This window comes from Colletes latitarsis, chromosome 14 (assembly GCF_051014445.1).
Source record: "Colletes latitarsis isolate SP2378_abdomen chromosome 14, iyColLati1, whole genome shotgun sequence".
NCBI classification, from domain to species: Eukaryota; Metazoa; Arthropoda; class Insecta; order Hymenoptera; family Colletidae; genus Colletes; species Colletes latitarsis.
Window position 1 is genome coordinate 28287917 of NC_135147.1, and position 21933 is coordinate 28309849.

The 21933-nt window shown below is 47.9% G+C and overlaps 1 protein-coding gene across 2 annotated transcripts in view; it reads right to left on the reverse strand.

Annotated features, from left to right (window-relative positions):
• Nucleotides 1-41: 41 nt before the first annotated feature.
• Nucleotides 42-21933, reverse strand: part of LOC143350341 (uncharacterized) — a 141851-nt gene continuing 119959 nt past the window's right edge. For both annotated transcript variants that reach the window (XM_076782419.1, XM_076782418.1), the window contains 4 exons: nucleotides 18820-19171; nucleotides 9832-10144; nucleotides 3454-3663; nucleotides 42-2612 (listed from right to left, as the gene is read on the reverse strand). In XM_076782419.1, the coding sequence (XP_076638534.1) occupies nucleotides 1974-2612; nucleotides 3454-3663; nucleotides 9832-10144; nucleotides 18820-19171 (1514 nt within the window). In that variant the 3' untranslated portion in view covers nucleotides 42-1973. The remainder of the gene's footprint in view (nucleotides 2613-3453; nucleotides 3664-9831; nucleotides 10145-18819; nucleotides 19172-21933) is intronic.

Consider the following 21933-nt stretch of genomic DNA (forward strand, 5'->3'; position numbering starts at 1 on the left):
ATTATTCGAACTGCGGGCTTTCAAACACATATTACATTTATTTGAAGGATATGTATACACATATAAATACATAAATATTTATAATAAAATCGCTGAAGCTGATGCCACACGTAGACGCCTTAGACGATACGCGTGTGTGGTGTCAGTTTCAGTTTCGCCGCGTTTATCGGTTCTTCTTCCTTAAACGGGCTCGTAAATTTAACAGATTGGATTTTAAACATCTCGTTCGTCTCGTACGGTGTCGATCGATGCATTTTTATATACATATAGCAAACTATCAAAAATGAAAAACTGTGCGAAACGCACGCCCTTGTGTATCTAATACGAGAACCGCAAAAGATGGGTTACACCGTTAGTAAAACGAAACCTCGTAGACAAAGAACAGAAACTGTTTAATTTGCGTTCGATCGTTTGCATGGATGGCCAACAGTGTACGATGTACTTGGAATAAATTACGACTTGTACTCCTAGAACGACGGTAGAAGGAGATGGGATGGCCCCTCGGTGTATTTGCAAACTGAACTTGCAAATATTTTTCTGCTTTCTGTCTACTTGCAATGTAAGTAATAGTACGAAAAAAGGGAGGTGAACATCGCGTGGAATTGCTTCGTGTAAAGTTGAACAGAAACCGATCGAATCGTCTCGCTGATTTATTTCAAATTCGTTTTTAGGTGCATGGCAGTATCGTGTTCCTCTTGCATATCAATGATAATGGTTCGCAAGGGATTGCGTGAAATCGCACCTAACACTCGCATCGGTGATTAATGATCGATAGAAATCGTTGTAGAACCGCACGCTTATCCTAGGAAGTAACGAACTTGTGATTAATACCGGTATAGACGATAGATCACGGTCAGGTGTAAGGTTTAATGATTTTGGCAGTCGTGTTGCACGTTTTGCTTGTTAAGGTTTTTTTTTTTTTTATACAATACAATAGCCACCGTTCTCTATATCGTGTACCGTAGAATTTGAAAATCCGACGACTTTCTCACTGGATACGATTTTCTACCCGCTACCACGTAGAATATAATATCTATAAAATTTCTTCAAGTCTCAAACAACGCTCCTCATCCGCTAAAGCCATTTCACTCTTGGATCGTCGATTGGAATTCAATCGATCGTAACATTTGATAATCGTGATCAGAATATACTAATAATCATAGCAATAATAATAATAATGATGATGATCGTAATAATGTCGATAATAATAATAATATATTACTCTGAATCGTATTTTACAGTCCATCTAACAACAACGAACGTATCTAGTTGCAACAGCCTCTTTCTTTTTATTTTTCTTTAAATATCTTTCGGTAATGCGTGTGTGTTGGTCGTTTGCAAGATAATAATCTTTCTCCGTTTATTCTTCCTTCTTCGAAAAGACGCTATCTCTTCCGAAACAAAGATACTTTTATTTTACCTACGATTTAGACTTATCTCGCTGCGTTTAACGGACCGTCGAGAATACTCGAGCTAATAACGCTACGATCTATATGATTCTATCGTTAGGAGAGCGACAACGCGCGAAAAAGGAAATCACAGTAAGACGAAAATCCACAATGTGCCGACTTCGATCGATCTTCTTTGTCCTTAGCGCCTTTCCGTCGTAAGTAATCTTCTTATTCTACGTGCCTCTTATGGCTAAAATCGTCGACGATACGCGCGTTCGACGTAATCGGCTCGTTTCCTTCTTATAACTACGCGTTTACGTACCTCTTTTTAATTTCTCCTTTACCCTTCCTCTTGAAAATCCGTTTCACCGGATCGGTGGGACACTAACAAAATCGTACGTAATCAATATGTCTCGACGAACAACTCCAAACTGGACGTTTCTTCATCCTATATTTTCTATATTCGTATATTTTCCAACATTTAGCATCGACCCTTCAACCTCCTCGTCGTCATCCTTCTTCGCGAACGAAGTATCAAGAAACTTCCCTGTCGCTGACAACCAAAAGATCCTCGGTGAACTCTCACTTCTTCTTGGCCTTGCCGTTCTTCTGGATCTTGGTGATCTTCAGTCTACAGTTGGATCCACCGGTGTAGACGACCTCTGCCCTTCCACCTTCCACCACCGCGGTGACCAGAGCTTTCACAGACTTGACGTGCACATCCTTGGCGCTGATCTCCAACGAGGTGCCCGGATATCGGTCTCTGACGCACTTCCCGACGCTCGAGGCCTGCGTTTCCGTCAGCTCCACCGAGTCCAGGCAGAGCCAGGTGAGGTATTGCAGATGCGTCAGGATCGTCTGCACGAAAACGTGCTCCATTTGCACCTTCTTCGCGCTGTCGTTCACTATCAGTCCGTTCGCTTTGAGGAAACTCAGGTTGCACAGTTTCAAGTATTTGGCGATTTGCCTCATCGTCTTCTCGCTGTCCTCCAACGTCACCCGCCAGAAATTGATTCTCAGAGACTGTAGATTCCTGAAATGAGTGGACAGACAGGCGAAGAACTGTTGGAGGATCTTGTCGTTGATGAACAACAGAGATCCGCTGCTGCCGCCTATGGTGGACTTGTCCAGAGAGAGATCGAGTTCGCTCAGGGCGGTGAAACCGGCGAGGAACGGCAACAGAAGCGGCCCTCGGAGCGCCAAACGATCGTTCACTGTTACCTGGAGTCAGAAATACATAATCACCGTACCAAATAGAGATGACGGCCAGCGAGTCAATTTTCCAAAAACCTAGCTTGCGTGCGAGAATTTCGATAAAATTCAACCGTGCATTACCGTATATCTTTCGTCCAATTTGACGCCACTATTCGTCGAGCGTGTAACGCGGCCAACGAATCGTTTCGTTGGTCGGAAACCAGTTCTCCCCGACCAAGACGAATGATCTACCGTGGTCAGGACGACCGCCGTTCAGACCGCGAACGAATCATCGACGGCCTCAAATTACGAATCGTCCGGTTCGAGTGGGCTCGAGTGTCTCGAATGGGCCGTGTCAGATCGTCGGGAACCCGATACATCGGCTCGCGTTCTCGCCGACAACCGTGCCCGTCGTTACGATCCGTTTCTGGTACACGCGTCTGTACTTAGGGTTATAGAACACTCGAAGAATATCAATGGGAGAAGCTTGTAACTTTAGGGTACGCGGTTTCTTTATTAGTAGAGAACAGCGGGTTGCGAACTCTGCCGTCATTCGAAATCTAAAACTGAATCTCGAATCTCTCAACGTTAAACCTACCACGAAATTCGCGTGTTGAAGTCGATCGCCACGTACAAGTAAAAATTAGGTATCGCTGGGAAGGAAGAATTTCACGCGAGAGGAAAAGTTTCTGGATAAAATCTAGTTTCGTTCGATCGTCCCGGTATTAAGAAAGTACGGTTTCGTTGATTCGTTAAGGCGAGCTGGCAATTTAATTCGTAATTGCGAAACTCACGGCGAAGTCAAGAGACCGGGGATCCCTTTCATCTAGCGAAGCCGGGACGTACAGCTGGAAAGAGGATTACTTACTTGAAAACCAGCCAACCTGAGGAACACAATCGCGGGGCAGGCAGGAGGCGGCGCGGCTCTGAGGAGCTCGGCTCCAGCGTCGTCCCGACGCCCTAATCTCGCCAAAGGACCCTCGTGGACGGCCAGATGCAAGCGGGCGTTGCAGAGACTCAATTCGCGGACGCTCGTGTATCTGAGTAGCTCGGAGAATACCGCCAAGCTGTCCGATTCCTGCGAACACGGACACGTTTTTCGACTTAAGCGACGGCGCTTGTACCGTTTCGAGACGCTGCGGGCCATACAATTCTGTGGTTCGAATCCTTGGTAATTCTCACACTTTGGACGAATAGCTTTCTTGCAAGAACGGCTCTCGCCGCGAAAGCTATCGTTCGAGTTACCCGGCTCGTAAAAAACGAACAATGCCAACTCGATCGAGAAGCTTTATTCATCTTTTCATCGTCGAATCGTAATCGTTTAAACATGTAGTTATAGATCCGGCATTGTACGAACGCGTCGCGATGTCGAGATCGTTGGCGGTATCGCGTTACCCTGCAATAAGTCGGGAACAAAGCGAGACGTGCGAGCGCAATGGCTTCCTAGATTACAGGATCGCGTGCGTCGCGATGGAAGACAAAGCTCCGACGTTAATACGAAGTTAACAAGCTGCGACTTACCCTCGCTTTGATCGCCGCGCGGAGTTCGAACCGATTAAGCAAAGTTCGCGTGGTCGGTGTCCCGTGGAATCGAAGACACGGAAAACGACGTCGAAAGCGGAAACGGAAAACCTCGGTGCATCGAGCGTCGAACTTTGTCCCGGTTCGCGCTAGAACGGCGCAAGTTTCTCCGGCGAAGATTGATATCGGTACACGCGTCGCCTCGAAATAGCACGACCTAATTAAACGACACAGTTTCGAGGGGGAGGCGTCATTAAGTGGCGCGACGCGACATCGTGACAGTTTGAAATTGATCTCGAACGGCGGGTTTCTGTTCGATCGAGACGATGGGACGGCTTCGTTCCACTTTGCCGCGGCTGGATGCGTCGCGACGAAGCCCCGAGCAATATTCCAAAGTACAGACGCTGCTTCCGGGGAATTCTGCGCGGAGACCAGGAGAGCCTCGACGGGGAATCGCGAGGCCAAGATCCGCCGGAGTCAAAGCGCGTTTTAAACGGATGACTTTCAACGAGGGCCCGCCAACTGCGAATCAGGCTTACCGGTATTAGGTTGACAGCCACCGAATTCCCCTTTATTTTCCAGATCGAATTTCGCGGTACGGTAACTCGAGTAGGGCGCATATAGTCGTCAAACGCTCTATACCGAAACGGTTTCGATTAAACCTCGGATGGCGAACCTGGCTCGCTTTTGTCGCACACGAAACTGTTTGTTGCGGACATTGATCAGACTTTGATCGTCGTTGTCGCAGGCATTGCTCCTTTACGCATTTGCAAACTTCTTCGAAACGTTTCAACGTTGACCGGTTTAAATATTTATGGGGAATCGCTCGAGTTGGGCGTCCGTGATCAGCTCTTTCTCGTTTTAAAATGTTTACTCGCCAATCGACGCAACAAGTGCCGTTTGGTATTTTGACGGACGATTTCTAATTCGCAGCCGCATAAAGTACACCAATTTCGTTGTGCAACTCGGTTCGTCTGGTTTATAAACGAGACTAATGGTCCGAACGACGGAAATTAATCCTCGAGGGAGATGCAACAGAAGAAAGTCTCCTGAGTCTCGAGGAATTAAGAACATTATTTGGGGAATGTGGGAGGCCCGGGGCCGAGCAGTGCAGCCGCAAAGTGACGTCGGTCTCCGTGATAAATCCACAAAGTTAACCATTCCCTGTGGTGCGACAAGTGGCGGAGGACATTTGGCAAATCAGCTCTCGTTTCAGCGGTTTCTCCGGGAATTATTAATGACGTCGGTGGCTTTCAACGCGAATTGCTGTACCGAGGCCGGTCCTCCACCCCTTGGAGCGTTGTCGAGCGTATGCAGAGTTTGTCAGGAACGTCATACCCGACACGAATCGCTGCGTAAACATGGCTCGCGAGCGCGCGCGGCTTTATCGCGGAGAACGATGCGTCGCGTCGACGAGCTCGTGTTCGAAAATTGTTTTTTCCCCCAGTAGCGGGGGACTTGATATCCCGTAAATTGGGCGGTTTTCATTGTTCGGTGAAAAATATCAGAGCGGTCGCATAAATTGCACGAATCGGCGACCGGGGCACCGTTCTTTTTAAATGGAAATCATCCCGGCTCGTGACAGCCCGAACAATAATGGTCGGCGCGGGCCAAGCTCGCGGGAGGAGTCGAGAGGGCTCCAACGACCTGCATTGTTTATAATCACCCTCGTGCGTTAAATTAAATCTGCCCGGGCCACCCTGCCTCCCGCCTCATTGTTTCCGCGCGTGATATCGCCGAGTCACCGGGAGGATTTTACGGTTGTACAATTTATCCGGGGATATTCCGCGAATTACGCGCTTTTCGAACTCGACCTCTACCCTCTTCGGTTCGCGCGATCGCCCCTTGCTCGTAGTTTACCCTCGTTAACTGACGCGAATTAAGCGTACGCGTCGCTGCTTCATCGATGAATCTGCCCCAAGGCGTTTAAGCGGGATACAAAGGTTCACTTTTATCGATTTCAAGCCGTGAAAATGAAACTTTACTCTTGGCCGTGATTCGAAATACAAAACACACGGTCCCTTTCCCTGATCCCGACAAATGCGTAGAAGGACTTTACGAGCACGTAAACCTGCTGCATTTTCCCCAGAAGATCGTGTTTTATTATACGCGAACAAAAATATTCAGGCAGTCGCGCGATCTAGAAACCCCCATTTTCTCCAAACGTCTCCGTGCTAGGGCTTGGGTCGAATTTCAAGCTTCTTCGACTTTTCACACCCTTAGAAGCAACGGGGATATCAAGGGCTAGAAGGAGATTAAAAGAACCGTACTTAAAACCAGCTGGTTCTTCCCGTAGCACGATCCAAGATCGATCGATTATTAAAAATACTTCGCAGGATAATCCACGCGAGCCGGATCTTTAATCCCTGAACCCCTTGAGCTCCCGTCTCTTCGTTTGACGTTCGCTGTCCGTGAATATCGATTCGTGTTCGAGGTGTCCCATAAAGCGAGCTAAAAATGGAGACAGACGGTGGATGGTTGGTTTTATGGTTAACTCGCGACGTTCCTACTAGACAATTTCTCCATAACAGGGAACACTGTTTCGAACAGACGTTCGTAGAACAGGTTTGCATAATGCTACGAGGAGCGAGCACGCGATACGTCAAGGGCAGTGGTATTCTCATGGAAATTTTCAGCGATCCTCGCAGACGTTGGTCAGGGTTGCGTAGAAGGATTGTTCCGAGGGTCGGGAGAGCACCAGAACGGGATACCGCGTAATTTATTGCGGCCAATATTACCGCAACCCCCTAGGAGCACTATTTTATGACGGCTAAGGATCCCACGTGTCGCCCTGCACCCCTTCCATCGAGCAATTTAAAATATCGTTTAAAGCAAGTTACTTTGAAGAATTCTGCAGAAATACCAATGTCCGATAATTTATAGAATTATTCCATCAGCGTACCCAGTACCCCGTCTGCAAATAATCCGTACAAGTTCCTTCGATCGATTAACATACATTTTATTAGCGTGACCCCGAACAAATAAGGGCGAGCTTATAAATCATCTGGGCCGTTTTGCATCCGTTCGAGGCGGATAATAAATAAGGAGCCTCTTCGAAGGAGCGTTTACGAGTAATAGCCCGGTCGTTAGACTCGTCAGCGATGATCGATTCGTCCGTTTAATGCGTCCGTTCCTCCTGCATTCTATTTTCCGGGAGAAGATTGGTTACAGAACAACGTGGCTGCGTCTCGGGCCGAGCCATCGAGTTCCCGGCAGATTTAAGTAAATTGGATCACACGGACGAGTGTGCTCCCGGGAGCATTTTTAATAATGGAAAATCCATTTGGCCGTGTCGCGGATATATATCTTGTTTGCCAGCTTCCGTCGAGTATCGCCATCGAGGCCGCCGCCGTTCGGTATCCGTACTTTATTTCGCGGGTAAAGCTCACGCGCTTCGTCGGCGTTGTTGCTTTTAAATAAATCAGCCGGCGCGGAGCGAACCGTCGCGATCGACCACTCGAATCCTCACCCTCTATTCGCAAAGAGAGAACTCTTGATCCCGATGGCTTCGTATTCGATTTAATTAAATTCTACGAGTATTAATTAATTTTGCCACTCGCCGATTCGTATGGGAGGTAGACTCGCGACAAATAGAGCACGCTTCCGAGTCTGTTCTTCCCGATCCTCGAAATTTTTGTGAGCAATATTTCGTCGAGAGCGATCAAAGTTGTCGGTGGCGGCGAAAGATTCAACCGGCGTCGCTCTTGTTCCATGTTTCCTTTGATTTCAACGAGAATCTAGTTTCATTTATTTCGCCGGAACACCGTTGGCAGAGGCCAGCTCTAGACAGCCATTAGCACGGCCCTTTCGACGCGCGGTGGATTTAAATAAATAGATTGCTGCGTTGCGACGTCCCCGCAATACGTTTTGAATAATGGAGTAAGGGGTTCGCGCATAAATCTCCCGCAGCAAAATTCGCTGGACGATCCTCGAACGAACACGGATAAACCGTGACCCGTCTTATCGGGGAAAGACATTTGCTCTCGTTTCCTTCGTATCAATCCTTCGGGCAGCCCAGGCCTGGCTCCTCGATGCTTTCATCATCGTGAAACGCCAAAGAAGGCGAACCGAGAGACGACGAACTACAAATCGAATCGAATGGAGAAACCATTTTGGAGCTCGGTGTAAAAGCTATCGGGGAAAATAAAGGGAGTACCGGGCCCGGGGAACAAAGGACGCGAGCCAATAATTCGAAATTTTATGAAATTTTCAAGATCGACTCCCACGAGTGCACTTCTTTCTCTTTTAAACGTCCAACCATATATCAAAGTGCAAGCAACCCTCGTATAGTTGTGCTTTCAACGCGTAATATTTATTTTACTTTATTATTAGAATGAAATCGTGTTGCATATTGACTTGTTTTCGAAATCCCAACCCTTAGGCGCGACGGTCGATTCGCGAGCCGGCAGTGGAAATAGACTTTTGATGCGCGACCAGTAGAAGAGTAGCGATTATAGTCAGACGTCGCAGTTACAGCGTGTAATTCCTCTCGTTCGCGTACCAGCGGACCGTGGACGACTCCTGAATTTCATTTTCGTCCTGCATACCGTAATTATACGTCCTCAATTAAAGCAGGAAGTTTGGAACAACGGGATCAGTGGAACGGCTCAACGGTTGGTCAGACTCCGAACATCGTAACTAGCTTTTCGCTCGAATTTCAAACACCAAATTTTTCGTACAGTAACCAACTACGAAACGTAGAATACGCGTTGCAATTAGACGCTCTGTAACCCAATTAATCGGACGTTTTCGTAGTTTTTAACCGGGCAAGCAGCGAAACTTTGTTTCTTCGTACTTAGGAGCTGTTCTCATGATTGGTCACATTAGTTAATACAGTAAACTGACGAAGATAGAATCTTTGTTGGCGGGTTACTCCGTTCGAAAGAAATTAAAGTTTCTACGGTATTAGTCCCTGGCAATTAGCGAGGAGGATAAACTCGAGTCGCATGCTCTTTATCTCTTTTCTTCCTGGTTGTAGGTGGTCTGAAATCACCGATAATTAATTATCCAACTCCGACGTAATCCATGAATGCACCAGGTAGGATTATCCCCTGGCCGTGTTCTCTGTTTTCTCCTCTGGTTTTTGGATGGTCTTTCTGCCCTACCGAGGCACTCGTACTTCACTGGAGATAATGGCTCGTCGCCAACAATGGACCGGTAAGATAGAGCTAGGAGGTTAAGAGGTTCAATGGAAGGAACCGAGAAACGTATTTATGTTATGTGCATATGCAGAAATCTCGAGCTACAGTCGGAATGAAATAAACCAGCCGTCCAGGGCTGCTTTCCTGATCGTGAATCACGTCAGACAGGACACTTAAACTTTTTCGACGCGTTAGTCGAATTTAAGGAGCGATCTTTCATCCGTATTATTAATATTCCAAACTCTATTTCGGTCTCCCGGTAGAAAACCGCAGGCTTTCCGGGCGATTCTTTTTACGCGGCGAGGAGTTATCGTTACTAGACCCTTGATACTCCATCAGTTTCTTTTACGGATCCCACTCTCCGTTCGTAACTTTGTCGAAATCCCGAAGATGTAATCGGAGGAACCTCTTTTCCAGGCACTTGATATCGATCGTTCGATTTCTTGTAATTCGGGGTCCTCTTAACAATCGGAAGGCGAATACGATGGATTCTGCTTGTACCAAGGCCTCGCGCCAGTTACGTGATAAAATAATAAAGGTTCAACAGTTACATAAAGAAACGATTTTTAGAAACGTGGACTCACCTCTATTCGGAACGTCCAGCCCTCGAGGCTGAGCAGTTTGAGGGTCGTGTTCCTGGCAAGGGCGTGACACAGCAACCGCGAAGGATGATCATCGAGGGCAAGTCGTGGACTAGCGAGATCCAGGAGTTGCAGACAGGGCGCCTCTGTCAGTGCCAGGACCAACGGCATCACGTCCGCTGGCCTCGACACACCGGCAGCTCTCAGTGCATCCAAATTGCGCGCCCTTCTGATGGTCTCTCCCAGGCAACCCGCATCCAATCCGTCGTTCAAACACTTGGACACGTTCAGGGACCTTAGCTTGCAGTTTGGTTCTCTGAGGCATCGATTAGATGGATGTTAAAATTGTAAGTGGAGGTTAAAATTGTAATTAATGTTTTACGGAACAGAAATAAAATATTTGATCGATTCTTTCTTGGCCCAGTTATACGGAAACAGAGTGTGTCGGTACCGTCGAATTCTCGTTTCCTTCGAGTATCGTAGCATAGATAATTAGGGGTATCGTGAATTCTGTCAAGAGAGACGGTAAATTAGCATAGGAAAAGTACACCAATAACAGGAGTGCCTGTCGCGTAATCGATAGCTCGTGTATAACGAAACGGGTCGGGCTCTGACGCAGATTTCCAATTTCCCTTCAATTTCTCGTAGATCCCAGCACGCCAGCGACGCGACATACTTCGCGTAATACGGCGAACGCAACCAATTTTCCTAAAGTACGATGTACAAGGTAAACAGGGGATCGATACAATCCCCGCGAACATCTTCTCAGGGGATTCTTTCGACTTGTCCGCTCGAAGCGAGAGAGAATATACTGGCCTACTTTTTTATTAATCGAGAGGATACACTTGCAATTAAGACTCGGCTGGTCTACCGGTCGAGTATTATAACAACAAGTCCGAAACAAACCGAGCTCGTCATGTTGTATAGGATTAGGAATATGAACTCAACCACCATTGTAATTCGAATCAAACATATGTATTATTTCACTATAAAAATGAAAGTTACATAATACGTATTACATAGCAATCATATGAAGAAGTTAAATAAAGCTAACAATTTTTCGATCTATCATATTTGGCATGTCATCTACCGCTGTATGGAACTGAAATAAAGTAGCATGTACTTTTGCATTTTCCTACAGGCATCTGCTGACCGCTGCTGACCATTCCTGATACTTCTGACAACGTACAACGATTACTACTGACGTCTGCCTGCCTCCGCTGGCCTCTGCTGACCGCTGCTGACCATTCCTGATACTTCTGACAACGTACAACGATTACTACTGACGTCTGCTTGCCTTCGCTGACCCCTGCTGACCGCTGCTGACCATTTCTGATACTTCTCACAACGTACAACGATTACTACTGACGTCTGCTTGCCCCTGCTGGCCCCTGCTGACCGCTGCTGACCATTCCTGATACTTCTCACAACGTACAACGATTACTACTGACGTCTGCTTGCCCCTGCTGGCCCCTGCTGACCGCTGCTGACCACTCCTGATACTTCTCACAACGTACAACGATTACTACTGACGTCTGCTTGCCCCTGCTGGCCTCTGCTGACCGCTGCTGACCACTCCTGACACTTCTCACAACGTACAACGATTACTACTGACGTCTGCTTGCCTCCGTTGGCCCCTGCTGACCGCTGCTGACCACTCCTGTTACTTCTGACAACGTAGAATGATTACTACTGACGTCTGCCTGCCTCTGCTGACCTCTGCAAGCATCCCTTGGACTCAGCTGGCCTCTGCCAGCATCCCCCAACGTCAGCTACCCTCCGCTGACCACTACTGACCACTGTTAATACTTCTAACGTGATATATATGTAATATCGTCTTTGTAATATGAATCTTTGATAATAAATGATACAATTTCAAAGAATTAAAAGTGTTATCATCATTTTTTACCTTTCTTTCCCTTTCCAAATTATTTCTTTAGTTATAAGATACGTGCCACGTCCTCGCAAGGCCGCCAGCAGTTTAGAAAAATTCCGGCCGCTTTGAAAATCCGAATGACCTTGACCCAATTTCGAAAGTGGGTCAAGGCCATTCGAATCTTAGAAAATTTTCGGCCGCCTCGAAAATCCGAATGACCTTGACCCAATTTCGAAAGTGGGTCAAGGCCATTCGAATCTTAGAAAATTTTCGGCCGCCTCGAAAATCCGAATGACCTTGACCCAATTTCGAAAGTGGGTCAAGGCCATCCGAACTTTAGAAAATTTTCGGCCGCGTCGAAAATCCGAATGGCCTTGACCCAATTTCGAAAGTAGGTCAAGGCCATTCGAAATTTTAGAAATCTTCGGCCGCGTCGAAAATCCGAATGGCCTTGACCCAATTTCGAAAGTGGGTCAAGGCCATTCGAATCTTAGAAAATTTTCGGCCGCCTCGAAAATCCGAATGGCCTTGACCCAATTTCGAAAGTAGGTCAAGGCCATTCGAACTTTAGAAAATTTTCGGCCGCCTCGAAAATCCGAATGGCCTTGATCTAATTTCGAAAGTAGGTCAAGGCCATTCGAACTTTAGAAAATTTTCGGCCGCTTCGAGAATCTGAATGGCCTTGACCCAATTTCGAAAGTAGGTCAAGGCCATTCGAAATTTTAGAAATCTTCGGGCCGCTTCGAGAATCCGAATGGCCTTGACCCAATTTCGAAAGTGGGTCAAGGTCACCGACATTTCAGAAAAATTCTGGCCGCTTCGAGAATCCAAATGGCCTTGACCCACTTTCGAAAGTGGGTCAAGGTCACCGACATTTCAGAAAACACTCTGGGCACTTTGGAATTCCAGTTTTAACCGAATAAATGGTTTCTTATTACTAAGGGAAGGGTCGGGAGAAGAAAAAAAAGGTAAAAATGATGGGAACACATAGAATTCTTTGAAATTATATCATTTATTGTCATAGATTTACATTATACAAAGCTTTAATGCATATATCATGGCAGAAGTTGTCGACAAAGGTCAGCAGTGGTCAGCAGAGTCCAGCAGAGGCATGCAGAGGCCAGCAGAGGGATGCAGAGGGATGCAGAGGCATGCAGAGGCATGCAGAGGCATGCAGAGGCAAGCAGGGGCCAGCAGAAGCATGTAGTAATCGTTATACGTTGTTAGAAATATCAGCAGTGATGAGCAGTGGTCAGCGGAGGTCAGCAGATGCATGCAGAGACAGGCACACGTTGACAGAGATCAGCAGAGATCAGCAGAGGCCGGCAGTAGACAGTAGTAATCGTTATACGTTGCCAGATATATCAGAAGTGGTCAGCAGGGGTCAGTAGAGGCATGCAGAGGCTAGCAGAGGGATGCTGAGAGATGCAGAGGTATGCAGAGGCATGCAGAGGCAAGCAGGGGCCAGCAGAAGCATGTAGTAATCGTTATACGTTGTTAGAAATATCAGCAGTGATGAGCAGTGGTCAGCGGAGGTCAGCAGATGCATGCAGAGACAGGCACACGTTGACAGAGATCAGCAGAGATCAGCAGAGGCCGGCAGTAGACAGTAGTAATCGTTATACGTTGCCAGATATATCAGAAGTGGTCAGCAGGGGTCAGTAGAGGCATGCAGAGGCTAGCAGAGGGATGCTGAGAGATGCAGAGGTATGCAGAGGTATGCAGAGGCAAGCAGGGGCCAGCAGAAGCATGTAGTAATCGTTATACGTTGTTAGAAATATCAGCAGTGATGAGTAGTGGTCAGCAGAGGCCAGCAGAGGCATGCAGAGATAGGCACACGTTGACAGAGATCACCAGAGATCAGCAGAGGCCGGCAGTAGACAGTAGTAATCGTTATACGTTGCCAGATATATCAGAAGTGGTCAGCAGGGGTCAGTAGAGGCATACAGAGGCCAGCAGAGGGATGCAGAGGTATGCAGAGGTATGCAGAGGCAAGCAGGGGCAAGCAGTAGCATGTAGTAATCGTTGTACGTTGTCAGAAATATCAGCAGTGATAAGCAGTGGTCAGCAGAGGCCAGCAGAGGCATGCAGAGATAGGCACACGCTGGCAGAGAGGAAGAGATGTTAGCAGAGGCCGGTAGTAGCCAGTAGTGATCGTTATGCGTTGCTAGATATATCAGCAGAGGCCAGCAGAGGCATGCAGAAGTTCGTAGAAACCGGCGTAGACCAGTAGAGGCAGGCAGAAGCAAACAGGGGCTAGCAGTAATGAGCAGTAGCCAGTAAAAATCGCTGTATGGTGTCAGAAGTTGTCAGGAGTTCTTTACTTTTGTCAGCAGAGAAGTCTGCAGATGTTAGCAGGGGCCAGCAAAACCTAAGGAGACCAGCAGAGTCCAGCGTTAACATTTCTGTTTAACAGTTACACTTTATAAAGGCCCCAGCCGAGCCATCGCTCTATAATGCATCGATTCCGTTCGAATCAACGTTCCCCCGTTGCTCCAAACGAAGTCGGTCAATTAAGAATTTTTATCGAGAAAATTCTTCCGGCGAAGGAAGTAACGGACCGGGAAAATTCAATTGGCCGGCAGAAGACGGACAATTAGCCCAATAATCGTTGATCGATCGGAGCAACTTTGCAGGAAAAGTTAAAATACGGTTGGTCCTCGATTAATCGGGCCTCGCAAAGAACAGTTCTTCGGTTCTCGTGGACGTTGCGTAAGCGAACGAACGCAACGTGGGCGTTCGTGGAATAAAAATGTCGCCGACGCGAGAATGGTTTTGTCGAACCTATCGTCTCCGACTGTCGCCAAGTCTGACACGGAGGAACGCGGAGTAACGCTTAGAGCTGGCACCTGCATTTAACGGGGACAATTTAAGGAGGTCGATTGTCTGGCTGGTCGGGATCGCGTCTGGATTTAATGGTATCTACTGGCCGAACGATATTTACTCGGCTATTAGCGTGGTACGGGTTGCCGGTGGTCGGGGGTACAGCTAATGGCGCGCCTTTAATGGTATCCAGCACGAGTAAATCCGCTCGAGTACCCTCGACGTATCTATCTCAGTAAAAATATACCCAGAGAACGGTACCGTGCCCCCGGCCGTGCTTTGAATCGCGAGCGAAAATAAACATTTTACTCGACCCGCTCTCGGCACGGATAAGCCACTCGGCCAATAAAAGCGATACTCTAAATCAAAGCTCGTATCGGTCCCCGTTTCTCTCGATTTCAGCCATGTATTGGCTCTTGCCGAGAAAACGCTAGCTCGTACGATTCTGTGGAAATAAACGGCCATGGCAGAGGCAATGGATCACAGGCAGCGCGACGCGTTTTAGATACCGCGTTTCAGACGAATTGATTTCCCTTTTCGAGCAACGACACTCTCCGTTGGAAACAGTATCGTACGTTCGCCGAGGGGAAAATATCCTACGACCTTGTATTGGAATAAATTTTCAATTAAATAAACAATTTATGGTCCGGTTGTATCGTACACCTGTCGTAGGAGTTACCGAAACGTCTTTGGGTATACAGAGTCAAAGTAAATGTCAAAATAAACATAGAGGATAGAATAAAAAATAATAGTTGATATGGTCATCGGATAGGGGATGAAATGCCCTTTAAAATGAGCGTTTGTACGAGTCGATAGCTTTATTAGTTCCGGAGATATAGCGATTTTAGTTTCGCGTCGATGCGCTGGCTACTTCCGGAAATATAAGGGTCCGAAGCGTTTGTTTACGTCGCGAGGACACTGACCGCACGTGCTCGTAGTAAGTAGTAAACGTGACGTCACTCATTCACTCGGTCAGTGGGTCAACGTGCGACAAGGAGGTCCGGCGCGACGCCCCAGACGGAGACAGCGATAGTCGAATTAAGAAAAATGACCATTTACATAAATTGCGATATCTCGAAAACGAAAAGTCCGATCGACAAAAACCAAAAGCCATTTTAAAAAGGAAGCTTTGCCCCTGCCGAAGGATAGTAATTCGACGTGCGAATCGGGCCCGAAAGTCTAGGATGTCGTAGCTTTAGAGAACGTCTGTTCCTAGGGACAATAAGTAGGCGGTAGGAGACACGTTATAGAATTTCCAACTCGTATCGCGTTACTGTCTGAAGAGTCGCAAAGAAGGGACGCGACGAGAGAAAGTAGAAGTCGATGGAAACGCGTAGCCATTGTATCGCGTAACGAGTTAATTGCGCTGCTTCGGGGCTTCGAGTCGTCTCGTAATTTCCTTTTAACTACGCTCAAAGAAGATTCTCCGAAGTTCCAGCGCGGCCCAAGTATAGCCCAGCCCAGGCTAGTTCGGATGCTTAACGACGTTAAATGCCCCGCGTTTTGCAGGATACTTTTCCACTTTCCACTTTGTTCTACCCAGCTCTTTCTTCGAGTGTATCGAACGATACGACTCCAAAAACTTCGACCCGAAACTTTTTTCACGATGTAAATTCCGATCGGTCCGAGTACTCGGAGAATGCTTCGCGTAAGCGCCGAAAAGTTCCAGCTATATTCCGTCTCGAACTCGAAAACACGACGTTCGAAACGCAAGCATTGTTAAATGGAGATTGAAAATGGACACCGACTCGATTCGCTCTCGGTGCATTCTAATTGCAAAGTTTTGCTCGACGTTCGTTTCTTGAAGCTCTTTAAAATAACTGTTGGCTAACAAGAAATTCTTTTCATTTTGGTCTGTGGAAAACGAAACGATCGTCCTATGCCCTTTTGCCTATTCAATCGCGCGATCGTACGTTTTCCTTGGTTCTCGTCCGGCTTGTTTTTCTTCTGTTGCGTTTCAGCGAATCGAAAACGCGGCTTGCGAGGAGATACACGCGGGGCACACGAATAGCGGCAGCGATGTTTTTAATTAAAAACACGAGAACCGGACCCCGGCCGGATGACGCGAGTAAATTGGAACACCCACGGGAAAAATATTCCCGAGATTATTTCTCTGTGCTCGGCTGATTCGCGTGCCGGCGCGATTCGTTTGCCTCTTTCGTCGACGTCGCTTTTGCTCGTTAATTTCTGGCGCGCTTAAGCCGAGCCCCCCGAAAATATGTTCCCATTAAATTCTGCGACGCGGAGTCGGAAGTAATACGAAGCGACCGAGCTAGTCGGTGAACGAACGTTAACGAGGTAACATAATATTCCGTTTTCGCAACTCTTTTTTGCGAATACGCCGTCCGAAAATGTCGCGACAGGAACGAACGAACCACGAAAATCGACCGGACGGCTACAGATATTTCCTTATTCGTCCTGATAATTACCAGCAGCACTTTTGTTATCAAAGATAACTCTAATAATAACAAAACGACGTCGCAATTAAATTTCAATTATGAAATGTGATGGGAAGTCGAGGGAACAAAGAGGACGGGGACAACGTGGGAGTTGTTTCTCGCGTTTAATGGTCGCTGTGTCAACATTTGTTCGTAAACGAAGAAACAATGGGGCGAAGCGGTGAACTATGGCCGGTCGGCTTCCGGTTTCGCTGCGTGTTTCGACGCGCGACGTATCGCGTCCTGGCCCGCGCTCGTAAAAACGGATTCATAAAGGCGAAAGTGCCTCCTTTCTTCCCGCCTTTTCATCAAACCGCCGGTACAAATGGTCTCCAGCCACGGGCGTGCAACAGAGGAAAAGCGTGGCCGCCCATAATACTTTTTACGCCGTGCTGTTCCCCCATTTTTCCTTTTCGCTTTACATACGCCGCGTCTTTTCGAGTTTAATACACCGAAATCGTTTCGTCGATTCGTTGTTTAAACTTTACCATACGAATTGGAATTTGCGGATTAAAAAGCACAGGCGATTTTGGCCGTCCGTGTCGTGTTGGCGACGTACGCAGCGGTTTGTCTGAAGCTCCACGCGGTCGCCCTGGCGTTCGAAGAATGTTCGGTATTCGTTTATAACATTGCGCAACGAAAACTGTCGGCGGCGAGATTATTCGACGCGGTTGCGCCGGGAATTCTCGTATAAAACGTCCTCCCTCCGTTGACGTCCGTATTATAACGCGTAACGAGGGAGAAAGAATTCCATTATGGAGCCGCGTAATGGGAAAACGAACGTCGCGTTACGGAGAGAAAAGGGTTGTCCGAAACCACGTGTGCAGGAACAATAAACGGTTTCCAGGTGACGAGCAGGTGGGGACTGAAATTAACGCGCGACCGATGAATGCCACGGCCAGGTGACAGAATTTTATTCCGTCCGCCGAGAGAATATTTAAAAGCTTTTTTCGAGCCTCGAACAAACACCAAGAACAGGAAACGTTGCTGCTGCGATCACGTAACAACGACGTTGTAATTATTATTGCACGCACAACGCAGTGTAATTTTAATATTCGTTTAACGTTCGGGAAAACCAAGTTAACTAGGAATGCACACGGTCGTAGAAATAACAACGATCGTAAAGATTACCTCGGGCGGCTGACTGTTTGTACGAACATTCGGTTGGAAAAATTCGGAAAAGTCGTAGTTCCGCCGGCGGCGAGCGAACGCGAGAACAACTTTCGCAATCTCAACGATCTTGCGAGAACGACGTTGACGCAATCCTCTCTCTGATCCTTAAACTCCTCGTCTAACAATCGTCCATCCGGAAGGCGAGAACCGCCTCGCGGAACTTTCCGACGGAAGTTCGTATAATTTCCTGAATGGCCACTCTCGTTCGTCTCCTTAATTTCCATAACTCATTTACCGGCCGTTCGGCAACCAAATCTTGGAAACTTTCCGGAGAATTCAGACCCACGGTTCGTGCTCCAGTCTGCGGCCCGAAGTTGCCCGACTACCGACCAAGAAACGATGCTTGACTGGGAAAGTTCCGTGTTTCTTACACGGTTCTCCAAATTGAAGATTCGTGCGAGTATCGTGACTAGTAAACCCCCGAATTTTATCCTCTTTAACGAGGATAATTTACGTATACCAATTCGTAGTCGGGTATAGCGATTCCGGAAAGTACCATGGACGGTAAAACCCCCGAATAAAAAGGTACTCCGGGGTCTCTGTACGTTGCAAGATAGAAGCCCGTCGGTATAAAAGGGATTCAATTGCAACGAGCGTAGTAAATTTCGCCGAAAGCGATCGCAAATCATCGAATAATCTTGGAAGTAGCCTCGCAAGCGGAAAGTTTATGTAAATCCTCACCTGATGGCGTTGAAGATCTCGTGGAAGCCGGTGGTTCCTTGGTGGCTGCTGACGTCGCAAGTGGGCAACGGGTGCAATAGGGGCAAACGATGACACAGCACGCTGTCGCTGTTCCTCTTGCTGCTTCCGTTGCTGTCCCTGTCTCTGTCGTTTGGCGGCAGTGGCCCGTTTCCGGTGACGGGCGCGGGACCAAGGCCAAGACCCAGCGGAAGTCGTGGCAGGGTTGCGGGCCTCGTTAAGCTGCCGTACGCTGCCAAAGCTCCCCGCGGAAGGGACGAGTAGCACCGATTAAGGGGTAGCGTGCCAAGGGTGCTGGAAGCGCAGCCGCTACTTCCGGAACCAGAGCCCGAACCTACGCAACAATTTCAACCTTCTCATTTCCGTGAACCGGATTACGGAGCGACACGCTCCATCGACGCGTTAGAGAAACTTAGTTTCGGGGTCGTTAATTGTCGGTTTAGCCGTTCCGATTGCACGGAATCCGCGTGCAAATTTTGCACGCGTTCGTCCTAACCCGGAGCATATAAAACTATATCGTTCAGATATTATCGACTATGAGAAACTACCGAGCGCCAAGCAACGTCGTATTTCTGTTTGCAGGCAGTCAGTCTAGCAGCAGTCGGCGCTGTAAGGAAGTCGGTGAGATTCCGTGTGGCTGCATAAGCGCGAGCGACATTAGACTGCATTAGACGAGACACCGTGAGCCCTTAAGCGCGTTCAGCCGAGTTTACTGGCCCGTAAAGCCTCCTCCCTCCGCGTAGAATTAATATAAACGAAGTGTACAAGCGAGAAAGGTAGCGTCGTCGGCATCCACGCGTTGCTAAGCGGCTCGTAAAATAACCGACAGACTCGGGATGCCGGCAGGAAGCGGTTACGAAGGGAACTCTATTAAGGGCCTCCCTCCTTCTCATCGTGCTCGAATGTCGTTTCAAGATAATGACTTCAATGACGAACAATGCGCCGAGTGTCGTCGCGCGGGTGAACGCACTGCTAAATAAAAAGAGAATCGCCTCTTTTCAGATATTCCGTTCGCTCTTCGGGACAAGTTGCTCCCTAGTTCTTCTTCGTTTCAATGTGTTTTCTTCTCGCGACTCCCGTCTCGTTCCCATCTTTGTTTCATCACGGATCTTTCAGCGCTCGCAACGCTCGCGGACGTTATTTCTATTTCCTTTCATTCGAACAGGGTTACACGACGACAAAGCCTCGCAACGAGTGTATTAAAGTTACAAGCATTTTTACGGGGAAACGTTACTTTGTCTCGATGGACGGCGAGGGCGACGTCGCGCACGCTCCGATTATATTATCGCGAACAGCGAAAAAACTTTATCGCGAAGAAGCTGCGCGCGTCACTCATTGGCTCGTGCTTCGAATGAAAAGCATAAAATGTTTACGGGTCGAGGCGGCGTCGACGCCAACAGAATTTCTCAAGTCGATCGTTCGCGACGCTTTGGTCGATAAAACGTGGCGCGTCACGTTTTCAAACCCTCGCGAAAAAGACAAACACCAATAAAATCCAGTACAGTTCCCCCCCCCCCCCCCGTTATTTTATCAGTTTAATACACGAGTTGAAAATTGTTCTAGGCACTTATTAATAAACCTGATGATCATTGATCAAGGAGGAACAAAGAGAGCATAGTTTCTGGGTTGAAATCGTGTCCGAATCGCGGAAACGATAACGTCGTTAGAGCCACGAGCATTTTCGAGGACTTCCGTCCCGCGATAGGTTTAATTCGGCGCTCGTTTCGGATTCGAGCAGAGTTAACAAACTCCTTTTTGGACGTGATCTCGTAGAGATGGGCGTACGTGCCCGCCACGGATTGCCGGAAATTCGGCACAGCCAGGCGCCGATGAATTCCAAACGGAATATTAATTCGTCTCCCGAGAGCCCCCGTAACGTTCCACGACTACGTCCCTGGAATTTTTGCGAATCGTCCGGCTAACATTTCATTAACTTGGTCGCCGCCTCCGACAAGTAACGGACAAACGTCGTATTAATATCTCTGTTGATTTTACGGGACGTCTGCCGAAGCTCGGAAGGGAACGTTCTCGGGAAAATGGAGAGCGACGGTTTGCACCAGGAAATGAGACCCGTCGCTGGAGAGCTTTTGGTAGGAATTCCTGACTGTCGACTCTCGTTAAGGAAGCTCTGGAACGATTACTAACGAGAGAACTAATAGCAGTCGAATCTAATAAGCAACCGCCAACCGCTGCTGGGATTATTTATCCTTTAAGGATAGAGGCGATAAAATCGTTCGAGCACGGCTTAGAAATAGAGGAAATATGACTTGTTGCGTCTTCGATCGCTATTTGCGTATCAACTAAGCGTTACTTCCTCCCACTGCATTGCCTTGAGAAGCAGTAGCGGCGATAACATCGCCAGCTACTTGTTGCTGTTCAGAAATAACGGAGTTACTCTCCCGTTATCGGCGATTGCTGACTGGAAATAACCGCGAGAGACGCGTCTATCGTTGGTACAAACTTGCCAGAGAAGGATTCAGGAATTTCGTAACGCGTGCGAACGAGTGCGGAAAGTTGGAGGAATCCGTTATTAATATGGTACGAGACTTTTTTGGGGGGCTACGGAGTAAAGGACACCTTCGATGCGACAATGGCACTCCGTTGGTAGAAAGCACACCGTTTTTGTCGCGCCGTCGTCGACGAATTTACGCTGTGACCGCAGTGCCTCGGACAAAAACCATTTCCCGTTCTAAAGGCGACGTAATGGCCGTTTCCATCGCGCACGGTACATTGGGCACGAACGTTCCTCCCCCGTTCTAAACCTGGTTTAATTCCGGGTCGAGTCTCCGCGGCACGATCGAGCCCCGCCGAGTATTCATTTCTCGGAGTTCGTTTAACCCCGCGGAAAGATTTATTATTGTTTCGGCGGGTGTACACCGACCGGGAAAAAAGAACATTCGACGCGCAGCCATCGTGGTTTCTGTCCGGTTCCATCGAACACGTCGCATCGTTCGTGTTTCCTGCAGAATCGTCCGGCCGAAATTTCGTTCGATTGATCGAACAGAAGGCAGAAACGAGTCCCCGTTCGATTAGGTTTCGCGTAGACCGCGTTTCCGTCTTATCGAAAGCGCGTCTCGTGTTACGGGCGCGAACAAC